The sequence below is a fragment of the Cyrtonyx montezumae genome, unplaced genomic scaffold, assembly GCF_038088225.1.
Source record: "Cyrtonyx montezumae isolate F1298 unplaced genomic scaffold, pur_monq_1.0 scaffold_18, whole genome shotgun sequence".
NCBI classification, from domain to species: domain Eukaryota; kingdom Metazoa; phylum Chordata; class Aves; order Galliformes; family Odontophoridae; genus Cyrtonyx; species Cyrtonyx montezumae.
The window spans coordinates 4,199,534-4,222,691 of NW_027071914.1; the positions used below are offsets into that span (position 1 = coordinate 4,199,534).

General features: G+C 40.8%; 1 protein-coding gene across 1 annotated transcript in view; it reads left to right on the plus strand.

Annotated features, from left to right (window-relative positions):
- Nucleotides 1-23,158, plus strand: part of SLIT3 (slit guidance ligand 3) — a 464,100-nt gene that overhangs the window by 270,521 nt on the left and 170,421 nt on the right. Inside the window, exons 7-8 of the mRNA XM_065734486.1 lie at nt 17,139-17,210; nt 21,490-21,653. Coding sequence (XP_065590558.1) covers nt 17,139-17,210; nt 21,490-21,653 — 236 coding nt within the window. The remainder of the gene's footprint in view (nt 1-17,138; nt 17,211-21,489; nt 21,654-23,158) is intronic.

A 23,158-nucleotide genomic window follows, 5' to 3' on the forward strand; every position in this document is an offset into this window, starting at 1 on the left:
GTAGGAACAGAAGGAAATTGCATTTATCCTTTAAAACAGAGAGCACTTTGTGGTACATGTTGTTTATTTCCACTTCTCAAGCAAGCATTCTTCACTTACAGCTTTTATTTTATTTTTCCCGTGTTCTAAGTTCCTATACCAACAAGTAGTGCTGAGGCAGAGATTCAGAAATTCATGACTAATTTCAGTACTTTAAACAGAGCACTGAGCTGCTGACTTCACCTGGATCCTGGTCAGGGCCAGGTACTGCCTGGCACCCCATGCACTCTTCTGATCACATCTCTGTGAGCTTCAGTGTTTCAGAGGTCCTGAAAGGTGGTTCTGATCCTGGTGTCTGACCTATGTAGCCTATAATGCAGATACTAAGTGTTATTGGTATTTGTTACTGGGATTAAAAAACTGTTTAAAAAGCACGGGATTTGTTCTCGCATTCCAAGGCACAGAAGAGAAGAGAAGCAACAAGTAGAAGAAGGGACACGCGTTATTAACTAATGAAAGAACCTGCTGGAATAGCAGTATGCAGAAAATGGAAGAAAAATGGCGTGAAACTTTCACTAACTGAAGTGTTGGTTTTAGTAGAAGACTTTCTGCTCTGTTCAATTTTTAGTTGTGTCACATGGCAGTGTGTGCACTAACAGCATTGTTGAGAAATGTTAATTAGTGTAGCTGCGAACAAGTTAATTATTTTTTTTAAATATTCAGAATAACTGCCCAGTATTCCTTATGGAACGTGGCAGTCAGATATATCCTTTGAAAATTAGAAATCTGTTACTCCATAGCATCTTACCAAATATTCAACATTATAGTGCGTAAGAAATAAAACTCTCCCAGAGCTCAGAACTTCCCCTGCAGTCCTACTGGATAAGTGGATAAAAGGAAATAATTTCAAGGTGGTTCAGAAAGCCCAGTCAAGCTGGATAAGCCATTAAGATCGAGCAAATGGCCGTGCCGTTGTCATTAGACTAGAGGTGCTGAGCAATAGGTGGTTATTAGGGTCCATTTCTCAGTAAGATACAGAGCTCAATTTAGCAAAAAAACAAACAAACAACAAAAAAAACCAACCACTTTTAATTTATTTCTTATTGTTTGTTCTCATTGAAATGGCTTGAAAACAGTGTGGTGACATAGTAGTAGTGTTACGTGAACAGGACAGAAAGAATTATGAGTCATTGCTGACAATTTACCTGGAGTGTTTTCCTGGTTTTGTACTGCAAAAGCTGTTGTCTTTTTTTCCTGCCTTATGACGATTGCTAACAGGGACTTGAGTTTGAACATGTTTTGTTCTTTGCAGTTCTTCAGCAAAAAAAAAAAAAATCTCAAAACAAAAAATATTACCAGAGCAAGAGGTAATCTGAAGAGGTTTGACACAGTTTTATTAAAGAAGACAAATAAATTCTTGCCAGAAAGAACTAGCACTGGAGAACTTGGAGTTTTGCTTGTTGTCAGTCACATTAATTGTTCTGGGTCTTTTATATATTCCATAGCCTGAAAAATCCCCTTCCCAGAATTTCACTTGCATTTTGAAGTGAACAAGCACTGACTCAGTCTTATTTAAGAGTCCATAGCAACAAACTACGCTCGAAGGAATCCACTAGTCAACTCCGGGCACTTTAGTGAGAGAAATCTTGATAATAAAGTATTACTGAAGAAGTTGAGGTGTAGTCATCCAAGTATCAGCAACAGTTTGAAACCATGCCTTAAATTCCAAATGAGCCCTAAATATTTGATCTTAAATAAATAAATGGTTGTTAAGATTGTACAGTGTTAGCACAAATGAAAACACCTCACCTTCGATTCTCTGAGGTTTTAAAATGAAGATAATCAGAGTCCTAGAAATTACAATTGCTGTCTGAGCGCTTGAGTATATCCTTTCCTCCCAAGTCGTGTCGCGTGGGACGTCTGTGATCCTCCAGGCTGGTGGCAGTCTGCTTCCCTCAGTTCTTCCATCATGTTAAACTTCCATTCCTAGCAAGTTATCTTACAGTGGTTGGTCATGCTTTTCTCTCCCACGCAATCCATTATAAAGGATTGTGGTTCATAAAAACTGTAGTAATCATTGAAATTGCAGATAAAATTGCCATAGATGTGTATGCTTATAATACACACTGCTTTTTATCCTAGCAAACTTTGAAGAACTTTTATGTAAATGAATCATTATTTTGTGTTACAGACAGGATTTAATTGTTTCCTACATTTGTCTTCTGTGTGCAAAGCTCTCAGTTATATGATCAGTTACACTTACTCTCAAAATACTTTTCTGGGCACGTCTTAACTAGGTAGAAGATCTTTATTTGCTTCCCCAACCTGGAAAGTCAGGGAGCTAAAGTCATAACATAATTCTAAATGTATGAGATGTCATTGCTTAATGAAAGCCTGAAAATGCCACACAAATGAGATTTCCTTCTATTTTGCTGGAAATTATGATTTGTTGAGGCAATCAGGATCAAGTCTGAACTCTGTAAATTGTGTTCCTATAGCTGATACTGAAATACCTAAATACAATAATGAAAATGAGATTTTAAATAGAATGTTGTGCATAGCTGTTTTATGCATTCGTACTTGAGTAGAGTAAAATTAGAATGGTCTTTTTTTTTTTTTTTTAGCCTAAGGATGTATGTTAGCTTAAACGTATATAAATTAATAAAACAAATAAAAAATCTTTACTTATTTCATCAGTCAGCATGTGTGTGATAAAAACCCAACTGAAATAACTATTGGCTACATGTGAGTAATTGAATTGTGTACCCAGTAGTTGAACTCCCCAAAATGCAGAATGGAGTTTGCATTTTCTTGGGTTTTCTACGAGTATCCTCAGTTTTCAGTGTGCAGGTTATATCACAGGAGGTCACAGTGTGTCAGAGGAAGAATAAAAGTTGGTTTGGCAGTTGAGAAAGGGTTCATCCAGAGTACAGAGTTATCAGTGCACAGAGGATAATTTCCAATTCTCTTCATTCCTCATTCAACTGTCCACTGTTCTATTCCCTTCTCATTCTTCCTGGATCCTGTGTTGCTGTAGATCTTTAGAGGAATGAACAAGGTTATTATATTATATTATTATTATATAGCTGTTATTTCAGTTTTCTGTTACAAAAATAAATTGGAGATAAGATTAACTGCAGAAAGGCCTTTTTCTGGAGAACTTTTAGGAAGTAGTGCACCCAGCGGACCCTGAAGAAATGAGATATGCAGTTAGCATGGATAGATGAGGAAAGATGGGGTGCTTACACAGTTTCTGGGTAAGAAATGTTTTTATTTGCTGATATATTTCAGTGGGAGATCTGGCATCATTGCTCAAGATATGGAAATGAAATCTGAGATAACCTCTGTTCTACTGCATATTACAAAATGTGAGGTTGGAAGTACAGCATAGTGAACGGAACATTATCCAGATGGCACCATGGTGACAGGCTTTATATCAAAGACCAGCTGAGATAAAATAAGAGCGGGCAATCAAGGGCCTCTGAAAATCACTGATGCCTGTTACAGATGTAATGTAACTCTCTCTTTATGGGGGGAATATATTTGCATAAATTCATTGATCAATGATTTTGCTAATCCTGCAGTATGTGCTGGGCATGCCCCAGCAAATTGATGAACATTTCTATCAGACCTCAGTGTGGATGCTATACTATATTGCATATTTAGAAAAGTGATGTTTCCCTCCTGGAGCACATGTAGTATTTGAATGCTGTGCTCATTCTCCCTTCCTTCTCCCATTAGGTCGGAGTTTTTTTTTTTTTTTTCTTTTGAGAATAGCCTGGAGCCCTGCAGGCTGCAGAACTTATCAAGATAAGAGCAGTGCCAGGTTAGAATTATTAGATTCATGAATCACTGACCAATATGTTTTTTGAGAAAGCCCAGGTTTACAGCTTGCCTTGTGTAAGTCCTTTATTGGTGCTGCGGTCACTGCTCTGAGAGATGCCAAAGTCAAAACTCCAGGAGACACAGGGATTTCTGGCAAACCTTCCCTCCATGGTATTAATTGATTCATTTGCATGCTCTGCTCATTTTGTGACCTGCCCTGCCTCCCCTTTGACTAATACAGTTCCTTTGTCAGTAATATAAAAGATGTAGAACAAGCATTTTGACTGCTGAAAGTCAAATGAATGTGAACGACTTAATCCCGAAGACACTCAACTGTGTATTTAATGCAGATATGCAGCTGAGCACCTTATCCGAAAGCTGAGCAGAAGACTGTGATGGGAACAAAGCTCCTTGCAGATAAAATTGAGCTGATAATGGAGTTCTGAAGGGAAGTAACAAGTTCCAGGGAGATGACTGGGCACTTTATGCCATAACTTGCAATTCCTTATTTGTATGACTCCCTGAAGAAGGTGAATGACCGAACGATGGTAGCTGGGTCCTGCTGGCATTAATAAGGCATTTTGGTGGGGAGAGGAAACTGCATGCCCGTGTGGCACAGCCTTTGGCACACCAACACCAATGGTACCAGGGTGGCCCCAGACCTTCTGAGACACTGAGTCCAATGCTGGTGGTGAATGTGGGAACTGCTGCTGATCTGGGATCAGTCAACACAGTGACAATTTCAAAAAAATTCAAAACATACAAAGGTGGTCTTCTTTTGTTCTGTTTCAGCTAAAGGTGTGGTTACGATCTGTAGGGGAATGGATGGTTTGCTTGTTTCAGAGGCTGCATTAGCCTCTTGTGCTGGTAGAACAAAGAGAGGCTCTGAGCTCTATCAGTGTTCGTACAGGAGAGAGCTCAAAAATCCGGTTTCTCTGGAAATGGAGAGCACAGTTGTGCTGAGAGCTTTGTGTGCCGAACTGTTAGTATGTCATGTTGTCTGATGTGTAACCTTGAACTGCAGTTGCTGGGACTGAAGTAGTATGCTTTACTTATTATTAGCATTTTCCAACATTTTTAGCTTGTACAATAATATTGTATCTATAGTAAACCGGAATTCAGAACAGCAGTATGTAGGTGTTTGGCTTGGAAATTAAGTAGATAATAATGTTAGCATCAAAAAAAGTACATACATAGAAACTTCTGACCTAAAACCAAATAGTGCCTTTTTTCCTCGCTATTCATAAGGTTATGCATAAAACACAAGCATATAATGCAAATGAGCAACACGCACAGGTTGAAAAGAACATATATGTTTTAATTAGACTTGATTATTGTAGTTAAATACATGGAAATTAATTTTCAAAACTTGAAAGCTTTTTGTCTGTAATTTAGACTTTTTTATGTACGATATTCAGTTCTGCTTAACAAACAAAATTTAAGAGCTGCATTAGGAACAGAAGTGTGAAATGTTTTTTACATAATTTGGAGTCAAATAATCACAATTTCTGTGTTATTTGTGTTATCATAAATGAAGCAGTTTTATGCTAAGTGATCTGATGCTTTTGAAGCTGCATTGCATTTGTTGAGTTTCTGTTTTGGGGTGGGCGATCTGGGAATGCTTTGGTACACAGGCGTGATGCTGGCCACGCTGAGGCCATCTGCAGACCCTTAGCAGCAAGATGTTTTTGAACACTCTAAGGGTCCCCAGGAACCTTTTGTTGTAGCATAGCATACTGTTCTTGAGTAGCTCGGGGATACCTCAGAAATGAGCTTGATCATTTGAAAGCATCAAGTGAGGTGGCCACAAAAAGGCACAGAGGGAAATAATGAATACTAGTGCCAGTACCTTTTAAAAATGGCACACATCCCTTCACGGTGGTGGTCAGTGCGGGGCATCAGTGGTTTGAATGGCAGGCAGTGGCTGACTGTGGAGGACAGGTTGGTGGCCACAAGGAGCATACACCAAACAAGGTCTTTGATCATCGAATTGGTCATTCCGGTTTGTTTTTACATCTTTCATCACCACAATCCTAGATAGTGCGTGTCACCAGAATGCTGTGTTGGTGGTGCAGGGAGAAAGGAGGGTGGGGAGGCAGCTCGTGGCTTCCAGCCTTGGACTTTCTCCCGCGATGGCAGAACTGCCGCATTGCAGCAGCCCCGCGCCTGAAGGCCGCCCGCAGCCTGCTGCTGTGAGGGGCTGCGGCTGGGCGGGCTCTGGGAGGGGGGGCCCATGAGCACCCCCCGGCTGCTGACTGGCTCCTTGGGCAATTCCAGCCATGTCTTAAAAGGCTTGGGTCTCCCCGTCCGCGGCTAGGGCGTCAGAAACCCGGCGAGGAGCCTCAGCTGATACTTAGGCTGAAATAGTTAGGGCAGACCATCCGCAATGGTCTTCTATTTGGTATGGGTACAGATATTCCAGGGAAACGCTCGTATATGGGGAACAGTTGACTTCTTTTATTTAGCTGCTGTAGAATGCGCTTGTAGCATGTTCCTGAACCGATCATGAGCACTTCGAATTTTTTCCGTGTCTATTTTATTTTGCACTTTTTCACCCTATGGACTGAACGCCAATGTAACACTGTGAGTATTTGATATTCAGATTGTTATGGTCTCTTACCTTGATTGCATACGCGTGCATGAATATAAGCAGGTATTGTTGCTCCTTGTGGGCAGGTGGTGGTTGGGAGAAATTTAAAACTTTGAAAGATAAATGTTTTTAAACATATTGACATTTTCTTGTGCAACCCACAGAAATGCTGTCTAATGTTTTTTTAAAAGAAAAACTTGATCTTTAATTCCTGATGGAAAGCAGATCCATTTCCAGCTTCAGCAAGAGCTGTGTAATTGCACTTGTCCAGGAACTACGTGTTGGCTTTGTTCTTTCAAAACCTTTCTTTTCTCTATAAAAGGTAATTTTTTTGTGAACAGTCGTTCATGCATGCTGGTCCGAGTTCACAGAATGTGTATATCACACATCCTCTATTTTATTCTCCAGGATTTATATTAGACTATATATTAATCCTAACTTTCAGCATGTATGAGCTGCAGATAGGGGCATTGCGTAGTTAGCATCCAAAACTATTCTGCTAATGTGTATCTGCCTCTCTCCCATTTTGGGGCGGTGATCCTGGTAGTAGAGATTAAGTTCCTTCTTTGAAATATTAGCTTCTTTTCCTTCCTCCAGAGGTGGAGATGGGCTGTGCAGCCCCTTGCAGCCCTTCTCCTGCTTGCCTCAAAGTGGGAATACCACTGGCCCTGGGGCAGAGATGGTGGGTACAGAAACCAGGGGCGGCTCTGGCAAGGGGTGGCAGGACCTGCAGGTCTGCCACTACTGGGCCTCAGAAACGCAGGGTACTGGCAGCTCATGTCCCATGAAAAAAAAGAGGCTTTTGTAAGGTCTTTTGTACTGACACCAAACTGCTGCCAGTGCCGTTTCTACTCACTGCAATACCTGTACCTCCTGAGCAGCTGCCATGCGGTGCACTGAGGGTCCCTCCCTCAGTCCTAGTGGCCGGCGTGGGACTTGCAGGGAGCCGCAGTGCCGCATTGCGGCAGTTGACCAAGTGGCAGCAGGCTGGCTTAGTGGGAGTCCCGCAGGTAGGATGTTGTGATGGGGCCCCTTTCAGTGGGTTCACAAGTCATCTTTTCTTGTCAGTTTCTCTGCATATGAGCAGACAACCGCTGTAGGTCCATTGCTTGAACAGTCTTTTCTGTTTCTGGGTATGTTACGCTGAGGAATGTAAAAAAGATGTGTTTGCTACAATAGTGAACCCTATCCTCTTCGGTTAAAAGACAAGAATGATACCATTTTTTTCTGGCCCAAATTTGATTCTTTACAATTTCTTCTGATGGAAGTCCTGTAAGAAAACCACATCACTCAGCCGACACAGTGCTGAAACCTTCCTTGCTGATAGCAATCTCCATTATCAGTGCCTTCAGCCTGAACAAATGGCAAAAGTTACTTGCTTCTTTCACGCTGTAGAGTTGGATAGCATTAGTTTGAATTAGACAATGTGTATAAAGCTGCTCTAGCATCAGAAAGGACTAACCAGAACCAACTGTTCCAGGAGGAAGCTAAAAATTCATTTTATTTTGCCAAAGGGCAGATACATCAAACTCTGTCTTGATTCTTTTTCATCATTTCCATAAACACACTCTAGTAGACTTTTAAGCCTCTGTATGCATGGAGAACCAATCCAGTTTCCATTGACTTTGACACAGAATCTGTAAGATACAGTACCTGACAAGCATGCTGTTGTGTAACACTAAGATCCATATTTAATAAGGGGTCTCTATATAACCTAAAAGAGCATATCTTTTTAAACACTAATATCTATTTCAGATATATGTTTCTATTATTACTTTAATTATACTGTTTTGTCAAACAATGGATTTTCAAATCAGTCTCCAAATTCTAGATGCTAACATTGATTTGATATTGAATACAGTTATATTTTTTGATCCCTGTAGCTCACTGTGGACACTGTGATAGTCGGACTTGTTTCCCATGTGTCAGTCATGTAAATCAAAACCGCTCTGAAGTCGTAGAACTTTTATTCAGTGTTTGCAGAAAATTGTAGAGGTAGCTGTGGCTTAGAGCCACTGCCGTCATTCCCAATACAAAGCATTGAAAAATGTGTAGGCTTTGGGGAAACGCTTGAGAAAATTTTCTGGTTCAAAAATAAGTAAAGGCAGTATTTCTTGTGTCATTTTTTTACTCTTGAAAAATAGCCCACTGGAGAGTGCTCAGTTTAGAATAAAATAATGGCTGAGTAGTTTCAGGCTGTGTTCTTCTGTCTTTGCTTGTTTTGATAGTTTTACAACAAAAAAAATCTATTTAGGATGTATTGAATCTGTATTTCCAGCATAGGATTAGAAGGTGTTGTAAAAAATTGAAAATTACTGTGAAAAGCTTTTTCAACCCTCACTGAGAACGGGAATTGGAAGGAATCAGGGGATGCAACTGGTACCTGCATTTTGTACAGCTAATAGAGGTGATTGAATTATGTGGAAAAATGGATATGTCCTTCTCTTCATAGAAACAGAAACCTCATAAAGGGAAGTGAAAAGATGTCTCGTGTGAGTGACAGTTCTTGTCTTGACATCTAGCCAAGTCCACATCCAAATGAACTGTCTACCCTCATTCTGTCTATAACCTTTTTTATATCTTAATATAGCTTATCTTGATTTATCTCAGCGTATTTTACTTTATTCTATTATTCTGTGGTCTGCTTTATCTTGTTTTAGCATACTTTATTTATTTGCATGTTGGTATAAGTAAGTAAATTCAAGTCTTAATGATACGTGTGTGCGCATAAAACAAAAATGCAGGATTTAAGATAGAAGAAAGGTTTCAGCATCAGTCATCAGACATCAGTCACAGGAATCTTCAGTTTGCTCCCACTTGTGTATGTGTGACAGTGCAAGCTTTGGTTGTACAGACACATATGATTTGCTTCTTTCCTGTTTTATGCATTTACACTGTCTCCCTGTCCCAGCCTCCTTACACAGGCTGTTTGCCCAACCACTTGTTCAGCTGCAGCCCTTATCCTTCTCTGCTTTCAACCCTGGCTCCTGGCATTGCCAGCCCCAGAGGCTCCAGCCAGGGCATGGCCAAGTCTCCAGGGAGGGCTAGCACACTTACAGTACACTTCAGTTAATGTGGCCTAATGCTATTGCTGTAGACAAACACGGTTGGTTTCTTGCAGGGTGACTAAATGCTAAGCCATTGCGGGACAGATGGAAGTTCAGTGCTTGGGGATATAACAGAGCATTTTTTAAAAAGAGTTTATTTCTAAAACTCATTTTCCTGAAAGCATGATGTTTTTAAAAGTAATCTCACTCCTTCAAGGGGAAAAAATGAAAATCAGTGTGCCATGAACATCTGGCCTTTCTAATAAGCTTGAATAGCTAAAATCTGAAAGTTATATGCACAATGAAAATCAGCCATAGCATGGGTAGAGTCACAGAATTGCAGCAATAAGCATTGCAGGCAGTTTTGTCTATAATTTCTTGCAAAGCTTGTTTATTTTATTTCTGTCATACATTTCCAAAAAGAACGTTTTCTTTTCTCTGTATCCTCAAACTGGTCATGTTTCTGATGTCAGCTTCCCGAGTCAATGACGCTAGAGCCTCTCATGTTGCTGTGATGAGAACATTTGTGAGCACATCGGCAAAGAATTAATACTAGAACAGAAACCACAAATTGGCAACCAGTTACTTTTATTTATTTCTGTGGATCTTGCTTGTCACCTGGAGACTATTTAGAAGATTATTTTCCTGGGCTAACACTGTGTTTAAAAATAGCACTTCTATAGTGCCAACTCATTTTAGAGTTGGGTACAAATATTGAGACAAAATCCCAGCTGTTACTGCTTTTGCTGCTAATTTGAGGTGTCAGATCAGAGCTCTACTGCTGTATGTCAGTGAATAAGGCCCCTTGTGAGATCATTATGTTTTCTAACAGTTCAGAGTAATGGATTAATCAGTGAAGCATCAGTTGCTTTCATTATATGCTCACACAATAGTTGTGGGCTTTAATTTAAACAGACTGTGGGGAGATGAGAGGACTGAGTCAAAGAGGGGCCCAGGACTCACCAAACTCTGATGGATCCAGCAGAGCTTTGCCTCGTGCCTAGCAAGAGCAAATCCTGGATGCTTTGAAAGTGTGTGCTCAGTGCTGAGGGATCGAATGCCAAAGCCATTTTGTTTTTTCATCAGAGGCCATGAGAAGTAGTAAATATTTAATTCAATGCAAATTCCTCCTGATCTGAAAAGTAACTCTTTACAACTTTTGAAAATGTAGCTCCTTACTCTGTACAGTCTCTGAGTTAATTACAAACATTAATCAAGTCTTAGTTTTGTTGCTAAAAATAGCAATTCACTTTTTGGAATTCGTAAGCTGCCCACGCTGTTAGTTCTACTGAGTGGTGTTTCAAGGCTGTCAGGGCTCTGAAGCTGTCATGTCCCACCCTGAAGCAGGGGCATCCGGTTCCTTTATGTTTGCTCTGCTGCCACAAAAAGCTCTGGACTCAGAAATTGTCATAGAATCATAGAACCGTTTGAGTTGGAAGGGACCTTTGGAGTCATCCAGTTCAAATCCCTGCAGTGGTCAGTGACACTTAACATTAGGTCAGGTTCTCAGAGCCCCATCCAGCCTGACCTGGGATGTGTTCAGGTGTGGGGCATCCACCACCTCTCTGGGCAACCTGTGCCAGTGCCTCACCACCCTTATTGTAAAACCTTCTTCCTTATATCCAATCTAAATCTCCCCTCCATTAGTCTGAAACCATTTTCCCTCGTCCTACCACAGGAGACCTCACTGAAAAGTCCGTCCCCTTCCTTCTTACAGCCCCTTTAGACACTCACAGGGCACTCTCAGCTCTCTCCAGAGCCTTTTCTTCTCCATGTTGCACAGCCACATTCTGGGCTGTGAGAGCACATTGCTGGCTCATGTCCAGCCTACCATCCACCTGTACCCCCAAGTCCTTTTCGGCAGGACTGTGCTCTATCTTTACACCTCCCTGCCTGTACTGGCAGCAGGGGTTGCCTTGACCCAGACCTTGCACTCAGTTTTGTTGAACCGCATGAGGTTCCCCTGGGCCCACTGCTCAGCCTGGCTGGGTCTCTCTGGATGGCATCGTGTCCCCCGGCTGTGACAGCCGCACCACACAGCTTGGTGTCATCTGCAAACTGCTGAGGGTGTCCTCCTTTCACAACCTGTCACAGCACTGCTGTGTTCCCATCTCCACTGGCGATCTGCGGTGAGCTGTTCAGTCTTTCATTTTTGCGTCAGTTCACCCACTTCTGAACAGAAATGACATTATCATGAAAACTATTTACATGAGAGGCTTAATTATGTCTGGAGCTGCCTTGGTTAAATCTTAATAAATTTTCCAGTCTCATTTACTGGTTGTATAGTTGCACTGGGGATAGGAAGCCTGTAAACCATGGCAGTTGTGAGGGAAGTAGTAATGGGGGAGTATGACAGTAATTCACTCTTGGGAATGTTACAAGCCTGCAGATACACCATTTGTAGCTATCCGTTGCATGCACATAGATAATAATCTTACATTAGGCCCAATTACATGGTGTTATGGACACACAACACACGGATTACATACACAGCCAACGAGCACACTGTGATAAAGCCGTGGTGTAATTGAAGGAGACAGAAGGAAACATTAGACTTGTTAGCTACCAGTGCTGCACTGCCTGGCGCGGCTGCTCCCACCCGGCCTGCCTGCCTTGATTGTCTGCTCCAGGCTCACAGCCCACATCTCACAGGCTCACTTTCAAAATATGGGTTTATCTCACAGTGAGGTAGCTCAGCACCTTATTCTTTCTGCAGCGCATTGTTGTTCACTTAGCACAAAGCCCATAGATATGCTGAAGTGTGTGCTGCCAAATGAGGATTGTTGTTTGCAGGATTCCTGCTATCAAATGATGTGCTTTAGAAACCTGTAAAGAATATCTGTCTCCTAAGGGCAGAAGTTGGAAAACAAAAACACAGTAAACAATCTGGCTCCTTTTCAGATCTTTTTCCTTTTACCTACCAGTACTTGACAGTGTGTAGTACAGCACTGGATTTGATTGCATGCATATTGGTTTGATAAGTTCAGATTTTCTTTCTCTGCTGGGTATGAATGTCTGTAGGCCTGATTATTTCTTTCTGACTGAGAATTTTGCAAATGCTGCAAACTGTGACCTGACAGAATCCTGGTGTGTTTCACAAACCTGAGTGCCAGCACAGCACACCTCTGGTAACTGTGGGAGATGCTTGGTAAGGCTTGGACAAAAGTGTTAATCAGAAATTTAATCTAGCATATAATTTTTCAACTTGATTAGCTGTTTGTGCTAATCAACTGCAGAAATAGAATGTGAGAGCAGATCAGTCTCTGCTGCAGTCAAAAACCACAGGATGTCTTCAGTTCTGCCCTAATATGACAGGTTTTCCCCATCCCTTTAATTTGAATTCAGTTCAGACTGAAAACAGAAATCATAACTATAGGTGTTGTACTGATACTCATTACAGATACATTTTGTACTTAGGGAAATTGATGTTTGTATAACAATGTTTACCTTTTGCCAATGACAAAATAGGATGACATAACTTTTTTGGATGGGATGTGTCAGGTATTGTTACTGTCATTAGTGTTATGTGCTTAAGAAAAGAAACCAACCCTTCTACACATTTTCCACTCGAAATGTGACTGGAGAATGTTAATGTGCATCCTACGTATTGAAGTAGTAATTGAAGAAATGAAATAGTTAACATTTCAGATAATTCTGTTATGTTATTTAACATTTTTCTGACATCATTGCCAGAAGATGCTTCTCTAGTACTTAACTGGAACAGAGCGGGCGATGTACTGTAATGAAAGTATTATTATTCCAGATGAATAAGTCAGCAGTCATTCTGATATTCATTATATGCTCTTAATTATAACACTAATTTAATTTCAAGTAAGAGAAACAAAATCTCTGTGTACTCTGTAATTTAAAGAACTGAGCATATGTAACTGTTGGTCTGACAGCCTGGGATTTCTCTCTGAATTACTCCAAGGAACACAGAGGGATGCTTTCAGTTCCTGAGGTTTTTAAATAAGGTCTTTGTATAAATAGTAGGATTCAAAACGAAAATCCTTTCTTTTTCTTTTCTTTTTCCTTTTTTCTTTCCCAAGCAGTCTTCTCTAAAAGTTGTGCAATTTTTTCTAGCATTAGTAGTACAGGTTTTTTTTTCTCTCAATTAGACCTGTACACCTGTATTCCTATTCAAGAGTGTGGAGAAAGGAGTGAAAACTAATCATAAAATCTCAGAATCCTTAGAGTTGGAAGGGACTTTTAAAGGTCATCTAGTCCAGCTCCCCGTAATGAACAGGGACAGTATATCAATATTATTTAAAAACAAACAGAAGCAGCAAACCACACGTGAGAGTCATTTCTGTGGGCTGATGATTTTGATTTCATTACACTTAGTGTAGAGATAATGACTCTGTTACTGAATGAAAGTGGTGTTTGTGAATTTGGAGCAAGGCAGAAGACAACAGAATTGCAGCTGCATGCAATTAAATTTGCACCAGAAGCTTGTGGAAGGAGTCAGGTTATCAAGTCATGGCGGGATTACAGACTGAACATTCTTTCCTTTACAAAAGCCAGATTAGTCAGGACTATAAATCAGCTTTATTCTTCAGACAGAAGAATGCAGCACCATGCGTGCTTCTATCCAGTTTGGGCTACTGGCAGAGAAGTGAGTTAGGGGAGGACTTCCTTCGGGGTTGTAAATTGAAATCAGTGGGACTGTGACAGCACGTATTGGTGGACGAAGTACCACCTCGAAGGCTGCTGATCCCACGTTATGCGTCTTCCAAGTAGTCCTTGGAGGACCCTTAGGACTGCTGCAGGCTGCTTCTGCTTAGCTGGCACGATCTGACAAGGATCACGGCTCAAGGTGGGAAGTTTGCTGGCATAAATAATATTTTATGTAACCTCAGTTTCCTGATTCAGCATTTTGGATGCAAATAGATTACAGGGAGAGGACTTCTAAATAGCAGGACAGTGCAAGGGGCAAGAATATTTGGGCTGTTGAAGAGGAGGAAGGCACAAGGCTGGAGATAAGCCAGCAGCATACAAGCTTCCCGAAACAACACTGGAGGACTCAGGAGATTCTGAAAGTTTTCTGTTTATCAGAGCTTCCTGATGTTTGTGCATCTTTTCTGACACAATTGCATCATAGTGGGATAGAAATGAGAGTGGGGCTTTGAAGCTGCTAGCAAATGAATGGAGCGGACTTTATGTTTCCTTTCATGTTAAAGATGCTGCTCTAGTGCGTGCTTTCCCATCAGGACTCGTGCCATTAAAATCATTACTAGGAAGACTTCATGTGTATGACAGAAAGCTTTGCAAAATGCCTCTGGAGCATTCCTCTCCCTGATGTGTCCCTGTTCAGAAGCCAGAGAGTTCTCTCCATGCTGGGGCAGTGCCTGCTGTGCAACCAGCAGCAGGTTACATTCCTTCAGCTGCAGCTTGGCTGCAGTGCTGGCAGTTCACTGTCAATTAGTGCCCTTTGCAGCATTTGGCCTTTTTGTCCTGAAATAATTGGTGTTATCATAGGCGCTTTATTGCCTTCATTATATTTAACATTTAAATATCAAGGAAATAATATATTAAGAAGTCATCTGCGCAATAGTTATCTGTTAGATTTATCTCTGAAACTTTTGTTTAAGGTATATAAATTCAGTATATAAATTCAGCACGGACATAGGATTCTTAGAAGGAGGGTTATGTATTTGGTGATGAATTATGGGAGCCCTTTGCTTGCTGGGGGCAAAGACTACGCTTCCTTCATGTAATACTTTGTGAGCAGCAATGCTGTATATGATTAGAATAATGCTTTGTCTGTTAAACAGAAATATTTTGCGAAATTCAACGATATTTTTGAATTATCAAACCATAGTAAAAGCACTGACCTTTCCACACACACATGAAGAATTGTGCTGGGAGACAGGGATGTGTTCTGTGCCCTTGGCAGAGGGGAGATCCCTGCCACATCCTGTTCTGCCTGAATCCAGCCTGCATCCTGAAATCACTGGAAACCCTTTGAATTCTTCTAGCTTCCACCAACTCCTGTAGAGCCTTGTGTGACCTATTGAGACATCAGCTATGTCTCTGTGACTTAATTTTTGTAAGCTGACTTTGCGCACAGCTGTAGTTTATCGGTGCATGCCTTCTGACCAAGTGCATCACTCCTTTTTATGTACCAGGCAACTGAGGCAGGGGTTGAATTACATTTTTATGTTAGCAGAAGAAAATACTGGTTCAATTAGAAATTCAATTTGCGAGTCCCACTTGAACTTTCAAACATGGTTGTGATACAAATAGCAAATAAATATATTGAGGGTTGGGTGTGTGGAAGTATACATGAACGTACCCTTGTTCACTTGCAAAGTTCTGTTGTACGTGCTTGTTTTGGCTGACGGTCCACAAAAGGCTTTCATCTCACATCATTAGCCAAACAAAGTAATCAAGTAATAGCAAAGGTGGTGTGATATAATCTAATTTAACTTTAATCTGCTAATGTTGTAGATGATGGTTTTGCCAAGGGATTTCTGGGCAGAACTGTAAAATGTTTTTAGCTTGGCAGATGACCAAGAAGGCTAGCTGAGTTCTGAAAACCTTTTCAAGAGCTTTTGATTAAATGTCCTATGTAAATGCATATTGTCAGAACAACAAAACAGTTCAGGGAAGGGTGGGTAATACGGCGCTTCAGCAGATACTCCCTTCACCTCACGCACAGGCACACACAGAAGCACTGCCTCCAACCCCAGCAGTGCTGCAGAGCTCTGGGCCCTTCCTGGAACGCAGCACCTGCTGTGTGCCGCGGTACTGTGGGGACACACGCTCATCTGGGCAGCTGCAGCAGCACCAGGGGATGGGACCTGCCCACAGCTCTCATGGCAAATGGGCTCTGTGTTTGCAGATTTGAAGCCCTGAGCATGGCAATTATGCCTTGTTGGAGTGCTTTCCATTTCCTGTGCCATCTTGATCAACTTTATAGCTTCTAATTTGCTAGAGAGTCATTGATGTAATTAGGAGCTACGTAAATGGGAGCAGCACACACAGCTGACGATAATGTAGTCAGTTCATTTTTCATAAGAAGCATTAAGGGGGTCCCTACCAGCAGCTCGAGATCATTTGCTCTTCAAGCTCTTTCTCTTTAAGCTCTGCTTTGATAAAGGAGCAGAATCCTTACACGCCTGGGTCATGCCATGCTTTATTATAGTCCCTCCTGCTTCCCACATATTTTTTTCATAAGGAAACCAAAGAGATGGTACCCATCCGCCCGTGTGCTTTTGGAAAGTCCATTTGAGCTGTCTGGCTGGGTGAGCTGGCTGCGTTAAGCTGTGCAAGGCAGCAGCTCTCATTTTGAGTAAGAGCACTTCAAGTCCAAAGCTTTCATCTTGTGGCACACAAGTTTGATGCATCTCCGGTCAACTAGTCCCAGATTTTCCAGCATGGTAGCAGCTTAAGGTGTCTGGGTCTGTTTTCATAATAGGTAGAAACTCATTTCCTGTACTCCCTAGTGCTTGGATGTGGCACATAGTAACCCTCATCCATTTTTATACAGTTATTTGTTATTTGCACTAAAAATATCTTTCCTGACATGTCACAAATCGTCTGAGGTACTGGTCAGCACGGCTTACTGCTGGTGCCAAGCAGATTTATTGTATGAATTGAAGCAGCTTGTTTCTGTGAATAGTGTTGTTAGCGCAGAGATGTAAATAATTGATCATTCTGTTATTCAATCTTATTTTTATTTTTTTTCCCAACAGTACTCTCAACAATAACAACATCACCCGCATTCCTGTTACCAGCTTCAATCACATGCCAAAGATCAGGACTCTGTGAGTAATATCTTTGAATATAATAATAATGGGGTAAGCCAGCACTTGGAATATTTGTCATCATGTGTCTGTCTGAGGGCCAGGCCTCAACCTGCAGCACGGCCATGCTCAGCCAGGAGGGCAGGGATCAGAAAATCAATTTTTCTACAGCCGATCATCATTCCATTGGAAAAGCCTTGATTGGATTAACTGGAAGAAAATAAAAAGTCTGTAAAATAAGACTCTGTGTATCTCTGGAATTTAGCCATAGAGATAGCATTTTCTTTAAATAAATTATTCCTTTAGGAAATACACAGCTTCAGGATAAATCATATTTAAGGAAAGTCACTTTGTTTTGGACCTCCTAAATCTGGAACCAAACAAGATGCATTTACTCTTAAAAGTAAAGAAAAGCCAATAATAAACAGCCTGCATTCTTTCCTGCAGCTGAAAAATAAAATGAGGCAAGGATACCACATGTGTATGTAAAATCACGTGAGGCAAATTAGCTGAATGGAAGGAGATGCATTACTCATGTCATACTGCGAAGGATAACCTCTCATTTACATTTATTTTGTTACATGGTGACATCCATGGACATTAATGTAAGTAATTAAATGAGAACTAGATTTTTTTTTTTAGAAGTGAATGGATAAAGCAGATAAAGGTAGGGTTAAGGTTCCTGGGGTTTTGTCTTTTCTCCTTCAACTACAGTGGTCCAGAAAATTTGCTTGGCTTCTGCAGATCAATCAGTCTTGTCTGTTACCAGAGCTCAATGTGTTCTGCCATTTTCCTTTTAGTTTAATTTCGGAGATGGCTTTGTATATTGCTCCCTGGAGGCTTACGCTGACTAATCCTTCTCTGCTGTAATTAAGGGAAGAAGAAAAAAAAAAAAGAGAAAAAAAAAGGAAGGAAGTCATAAATAGGATTTATAAAGGGAAGCTTTTATATTGAATTCTGAGAGCCACATTTTATAGAACATGAATGCTGACCCACTCTAAAAGGATTTGCTGGAAATTTAATTTAGGGTCTGTGGCTAAAAGGGCACCTTTACAAACTTGCATTTGTATTCATTCACCTTATGTTCTGTGAAGGTAGTTTCATCAATATCAAGTGGCATGTTTTAGTCTCCAAAGACTACCAAATAACATGCAGTATCCTTTCCAGGAGTACAGTGTTGAGATTACAAAACCTGCATGGGCAGGTGGAAATTCAATAAAATGTTTTAATTTTCTGTGTTTCACTCCATCTGTTAGAACAGAGTCAAAGAAAAGTCATCAAAATAGCAATTAGTATATATAGAAGAAAAGGAGTCAAGTAGTATTTCCTAATTTCTTCTGCTTCTTCCTATTTAAAATCTTTTTATGTCTCTGAGTCATAACATCTCACAAATAATACTTCATTAATTATAATTACTGGTAAAGCAAGTTTGCTAAGCTTTATAATATTTTCTGAATATCTTCTTTTTAAATTTTAGGTCAGTGCTGTTTAGGTTTAACCAAGTTGTGTTGAAATGGAGAGTAACAGAGAGTTAATGTGGATCTTAGCAGGCATAAAATGCATCAGCTTTTATTCACCTATAAGAAGTATTTCTATGAAGATATCTGGAGGGAGGGAAATTGTAGTATTTTTCTAGTTTCCTGGGCTTTATTTCACTTAGTAATATGTTTCTCCCACATTAATACAAAGCCTCAAGGAGCAGTTTTTATGAAATGAAATACCTATCTGAGGCACAATGGCTGAATAACATCCACTGTTTAATCTCTTTGCTGTGGATGCAAATTCAGGTCAGATGGGTCATTTACAGCTCCACGCTTTGCTTAAATGATCAGCCGCCTTCCTGCCTTCTCAGAAAGCTTCACATTTAGGCATACTTTTAGAAGATCTTGTTGAGAATCCCTAGTCTGGATGTTAACTCAAGCAGGGACAAGCCCTTCTTCTTCTCTAGCTAAAGCTCGGCGCAGTGCAGATAGTGTTTTCCCTATATATCTATTTTACACTCCATTGAGATCCATTAGCAGGACATTTGGGGCTGCCTGTGCCACAGCTGCCTTTGCTGTGGTGCTTTTGGGGATAAATACCTTTTTTCTCATGGCTCTCAAAACAATCTGCTCGTTTAAGAACAGAGCAGGAAAAATAAAGAGCATATTCAACTTGAACGTGAAAACAGGAACAGGAAAAAAAAAAAAAAGCCAGTCAGATTTGAAGCACATGAAGCATTCTTTAAGACAATCAACTCTCCTGTGCCAACATTTTATATTTAACTGTCTTGTCTTTTCTTGTGCTAAGTTTCATTGATGTTTTAACCTTGATTGGAAGTGACAGGAATTAGTTTTTATTGATCTGCTTTCCTTTGCTTGAAACAGCTTTATTTGTATTAAAGCATGTCCCTCGTACTTATTTGCTTAATGATAAGCATCCCATCATCTCTGCACTTTGAGTGACTGCTGAGATAGGGAACTGTGTAAATTCATTTATTTTTTTATTAAATGGTAAACTGAAAATGTCCTGAATCACTTCAGTGCTTTTCATATTCACGTTTGGCATACCATACTAGTTGTGGGTATACTCATTAATATAATTATTAGCAAATATATTCTGGTAGGCTGCCCTGTAAGCCTGACAGGCTGAGCTCCCCTCAAAAGCAGACTGTAGAAATGTTGAGCAGAAAGGTGGAGCTCTGCTATGGCTCCCACCAGAGGAACTGGTGAGAGGGTGGCAGTTCACACTGCTAAGACTGGAGAACCCAAAAACTAATTATACACATTTAATGAGAGGAAAAACAAAACAAACCTCAACAACTCACTGAACTGGGAAGTTGCCCCTTTTGTGAAAAGCAAATGTGGTACTCTCTCCTGCCTACCATACCCGGGATGCTGGGAGTGGCATGGGGTGGGCCACATTCCAGCTGCTGAAGGAAGGTGGCTCACACCATCACTGGTGACTGCCATGGTGGGAAGGGATAACACTCTGAACATGCAAATGAAATGCTTGCTCTAGTGGTTAGAGCAGCATCGCTGTACCTAGGATAATTTCTGATTAGACATTGTTTTCCTTTCATTGTAAATGTATTTATTTGCTTCACTCGACACAAAGTGTTCCAGACAGATTAATAGAAATACATTTTAATAGAAATCTAACTTAGTACAGTGCTGATTAAATAACTTTATGATCTCTAAAAAAAAAAAAAAACAACCCGTCTTGTAGCCAACCTTCTAAAAAATTACACTTCACAGGGCTCCCAGGAGTCTCATGCTTTCCATCTCCACAGAGCAAACTCAGTCCCAGGTCTGCACCAGAGCTGTGGCTGCCCACCCTGGCAGACTGGGGCCTCTTGGCCAACCCACACTGGGGCTGGGCAGCAGGAGGGGTTCACAGACTGATAGCCACCTTCTCTACTGGTTGTCTTTTTCGTGTGTAATGCCTGCAATATTAGTGAATAATGCTTTGTCTAACCATTTGTGACAGCATTTTCAATCTTTTTTATCATTTCAGCACTGCTATAACACTGCAAATATATGACTCATTATGAAGAATGAAATAATTAACACCTTGAACCTTTGTTTTGACCTGAAATTTGGTAGCTATTAAAAATACCAAATTCACTCTGAATGCATCATGATGTTGCAGACTTATTTTCTCCCAGTGTGATTGTGCTTCTGGAAGTCTGCAGTGCCAGGCATGAGGTGGGCTGGAGGGAGCTGTGGGGCTGCACTGCCCTGGGCCTTCATTCACCACGAGCCCTGTCTGGATTCTGAATACTTGTGTTAAATTGCCGCAGTAAATTGGTGAATTGTACAGGCAGCAGGGGAACACGTGGGGTATCAATAGCCCCTGCAGATCTTTGATTTGTTCTTGTTTAATCACTATTTCTTGTTCATTTAAAAGAGAGAGAGGAGGAGTGAATTCCCTGTCATCTGTTTTTTCAACCTGATCCTCTTGTTTGTAGAAGGCATCCCTTAAATTCGCTCAAATCTATCTCACTCATGCAGTTATTTCTGAAATGAAGTCACGGGCAAAATGATTGCTTGGAGGCCTCTTAAATTCAGTATCTTCTTTTCTCCAGAACGGTCATGCTTACACAATTATGAGAAACAGTTCAAATTTTTATGCAGATGTTTCTGTGTACACTACGGCAAAGTAGGCAGTCCAGACCTGACTGAGCTGGAGGAGCCAATGACCTTCACTGCTCCTTGCTCCACTGCGGCGAAGAGGCAGGCAGCCTTGTCATTGTTTGCTGTGTGTTGTGTCTTCTGTTCAAACCCCGCTGGTAACGTTGGGGCGCTTCCCTGTGTTGTAGGCGGCTGCACTCCAACTTCCTGCACTGCGACTGCCACCTGGCCTGGCTGTCCGACTGGCTGCGGCAGCGACGCACCATCGGGCAGTTCACCTTCTGCCTGGCGCCCGTCAGCCTGCGGGGCTTCCTTGTGGCGGAGGTGCAGAAAAAGGACTTTGTCTGCTCTGGTAATGATACCAATTAGTTTCTCTATCAGCTGCTGACTTTGTATTGATGCTAACATAAAAACAGGGAACGGAAAATGACTGTGTTGTATTTGAGTGCCACTCCGTAGCAATGCTGTTTTATTTTTAACGTAGCTAAACTGTGTAATAATAGATCAAGTTGTTGTTTTTCTCGGCTTTATGTGAATTATTGGATTCCAGTTCATAATTCAGTTCTCAAATTATTATTCTTTTCCTTCAGTATTGGCAATGATATCAACAATGAAATCAGCTAAGTGGAGATAATTTGGTGTTTCTCAGGGGAAGAGCTGTACAGCTGACTGGAATATAAAGGGAAGGAAATAGAAAATGCTAATCTGAGTCAGATCATAAATGATTAGATTAAGGAATGGCAGGGGCAGATTTGATCCCAGGGACTGAAGGAGGATTCTTCAGGAACCAAAGCATTTCACTGTCTAGAAGTTTCCTTGTATATAAATGAAGCCGATGGCCGACTCGCAAACCATGTGTCTATATATTAGGCCTATTCGTCAAGTCTCCAGATCTGCACTTGGCTTTTGTGATAGAAAACTGGAAAAAAAAAATTAGAAAAGTTGGAAAAAGAAATCTCTAAATTTTACTGAAAAGATCTGGCAGAGGAAAGACATAAAAGTATGTATGCTGTGCAAAAGAACGGAAGATATCAGTCATAAGTTTGGAGATAGTTTGGCAGACAAAATGGTAAAATTTGCAGACCTAAAGCCTGTGTGCTACTTTGTGTGCTACAAGATGCACTGAAGTACACACCACTGGTATGTTATCCAGACCTACTGGTGGTGACAGCAGTCAGGCTACCCTAACATACTGTGGGCTTAAGAAATAAGCCAAATGGATGAAAGCAGTGTGAAATAGGAAAGGAAGAGGTACAGTTATGGTCACTTCTTTCACTAAAAATTACAGTTGGGAACACTGACCTGAATCAGACAGGAAGCAAGCACGGAGTGTGTAGCAGGTCAGCACTCAGCAGCTGTATTATTGCCAAGCCTATGTAAGTGTCTGAAGGGGATCCCTCCTAATGCGTGTTTTAAATTAAAGGCCTGTACATTAGCCAAACAAAATAAATAAAAGCAGCATAGCATATACTAAGCTTTAGCATAGAAAGCCCCAAAGGCCCTGAACTCAGACATGAAGACAGAATTTTGTTGGTAGGGAAGTTGCACTGTACTTAAATGTACCATATCTGATACTACAGTAAAACACCTACCCATATATTTTGGTAGCTGATTTGACTAATTGTTAGGTATGTTTGTAAACACAAAAGTCTTTCAAAGGAGAGTAAATATAAGAATTGCATAACAGATGTCTCAAGGATTTGTTCTGCTGTTGTGAACTTGTTTTTGCTTATTTGACTGTTGCCATCTATGTGTCCACTCCCTAAAGTAGTTTCCTCTTGATGCATGGGTTGACTCTTTTGTGTGTAAGTTCATATACATGTAACAAAGAGAGAACTGGCTCTACTTTGAGAAGAA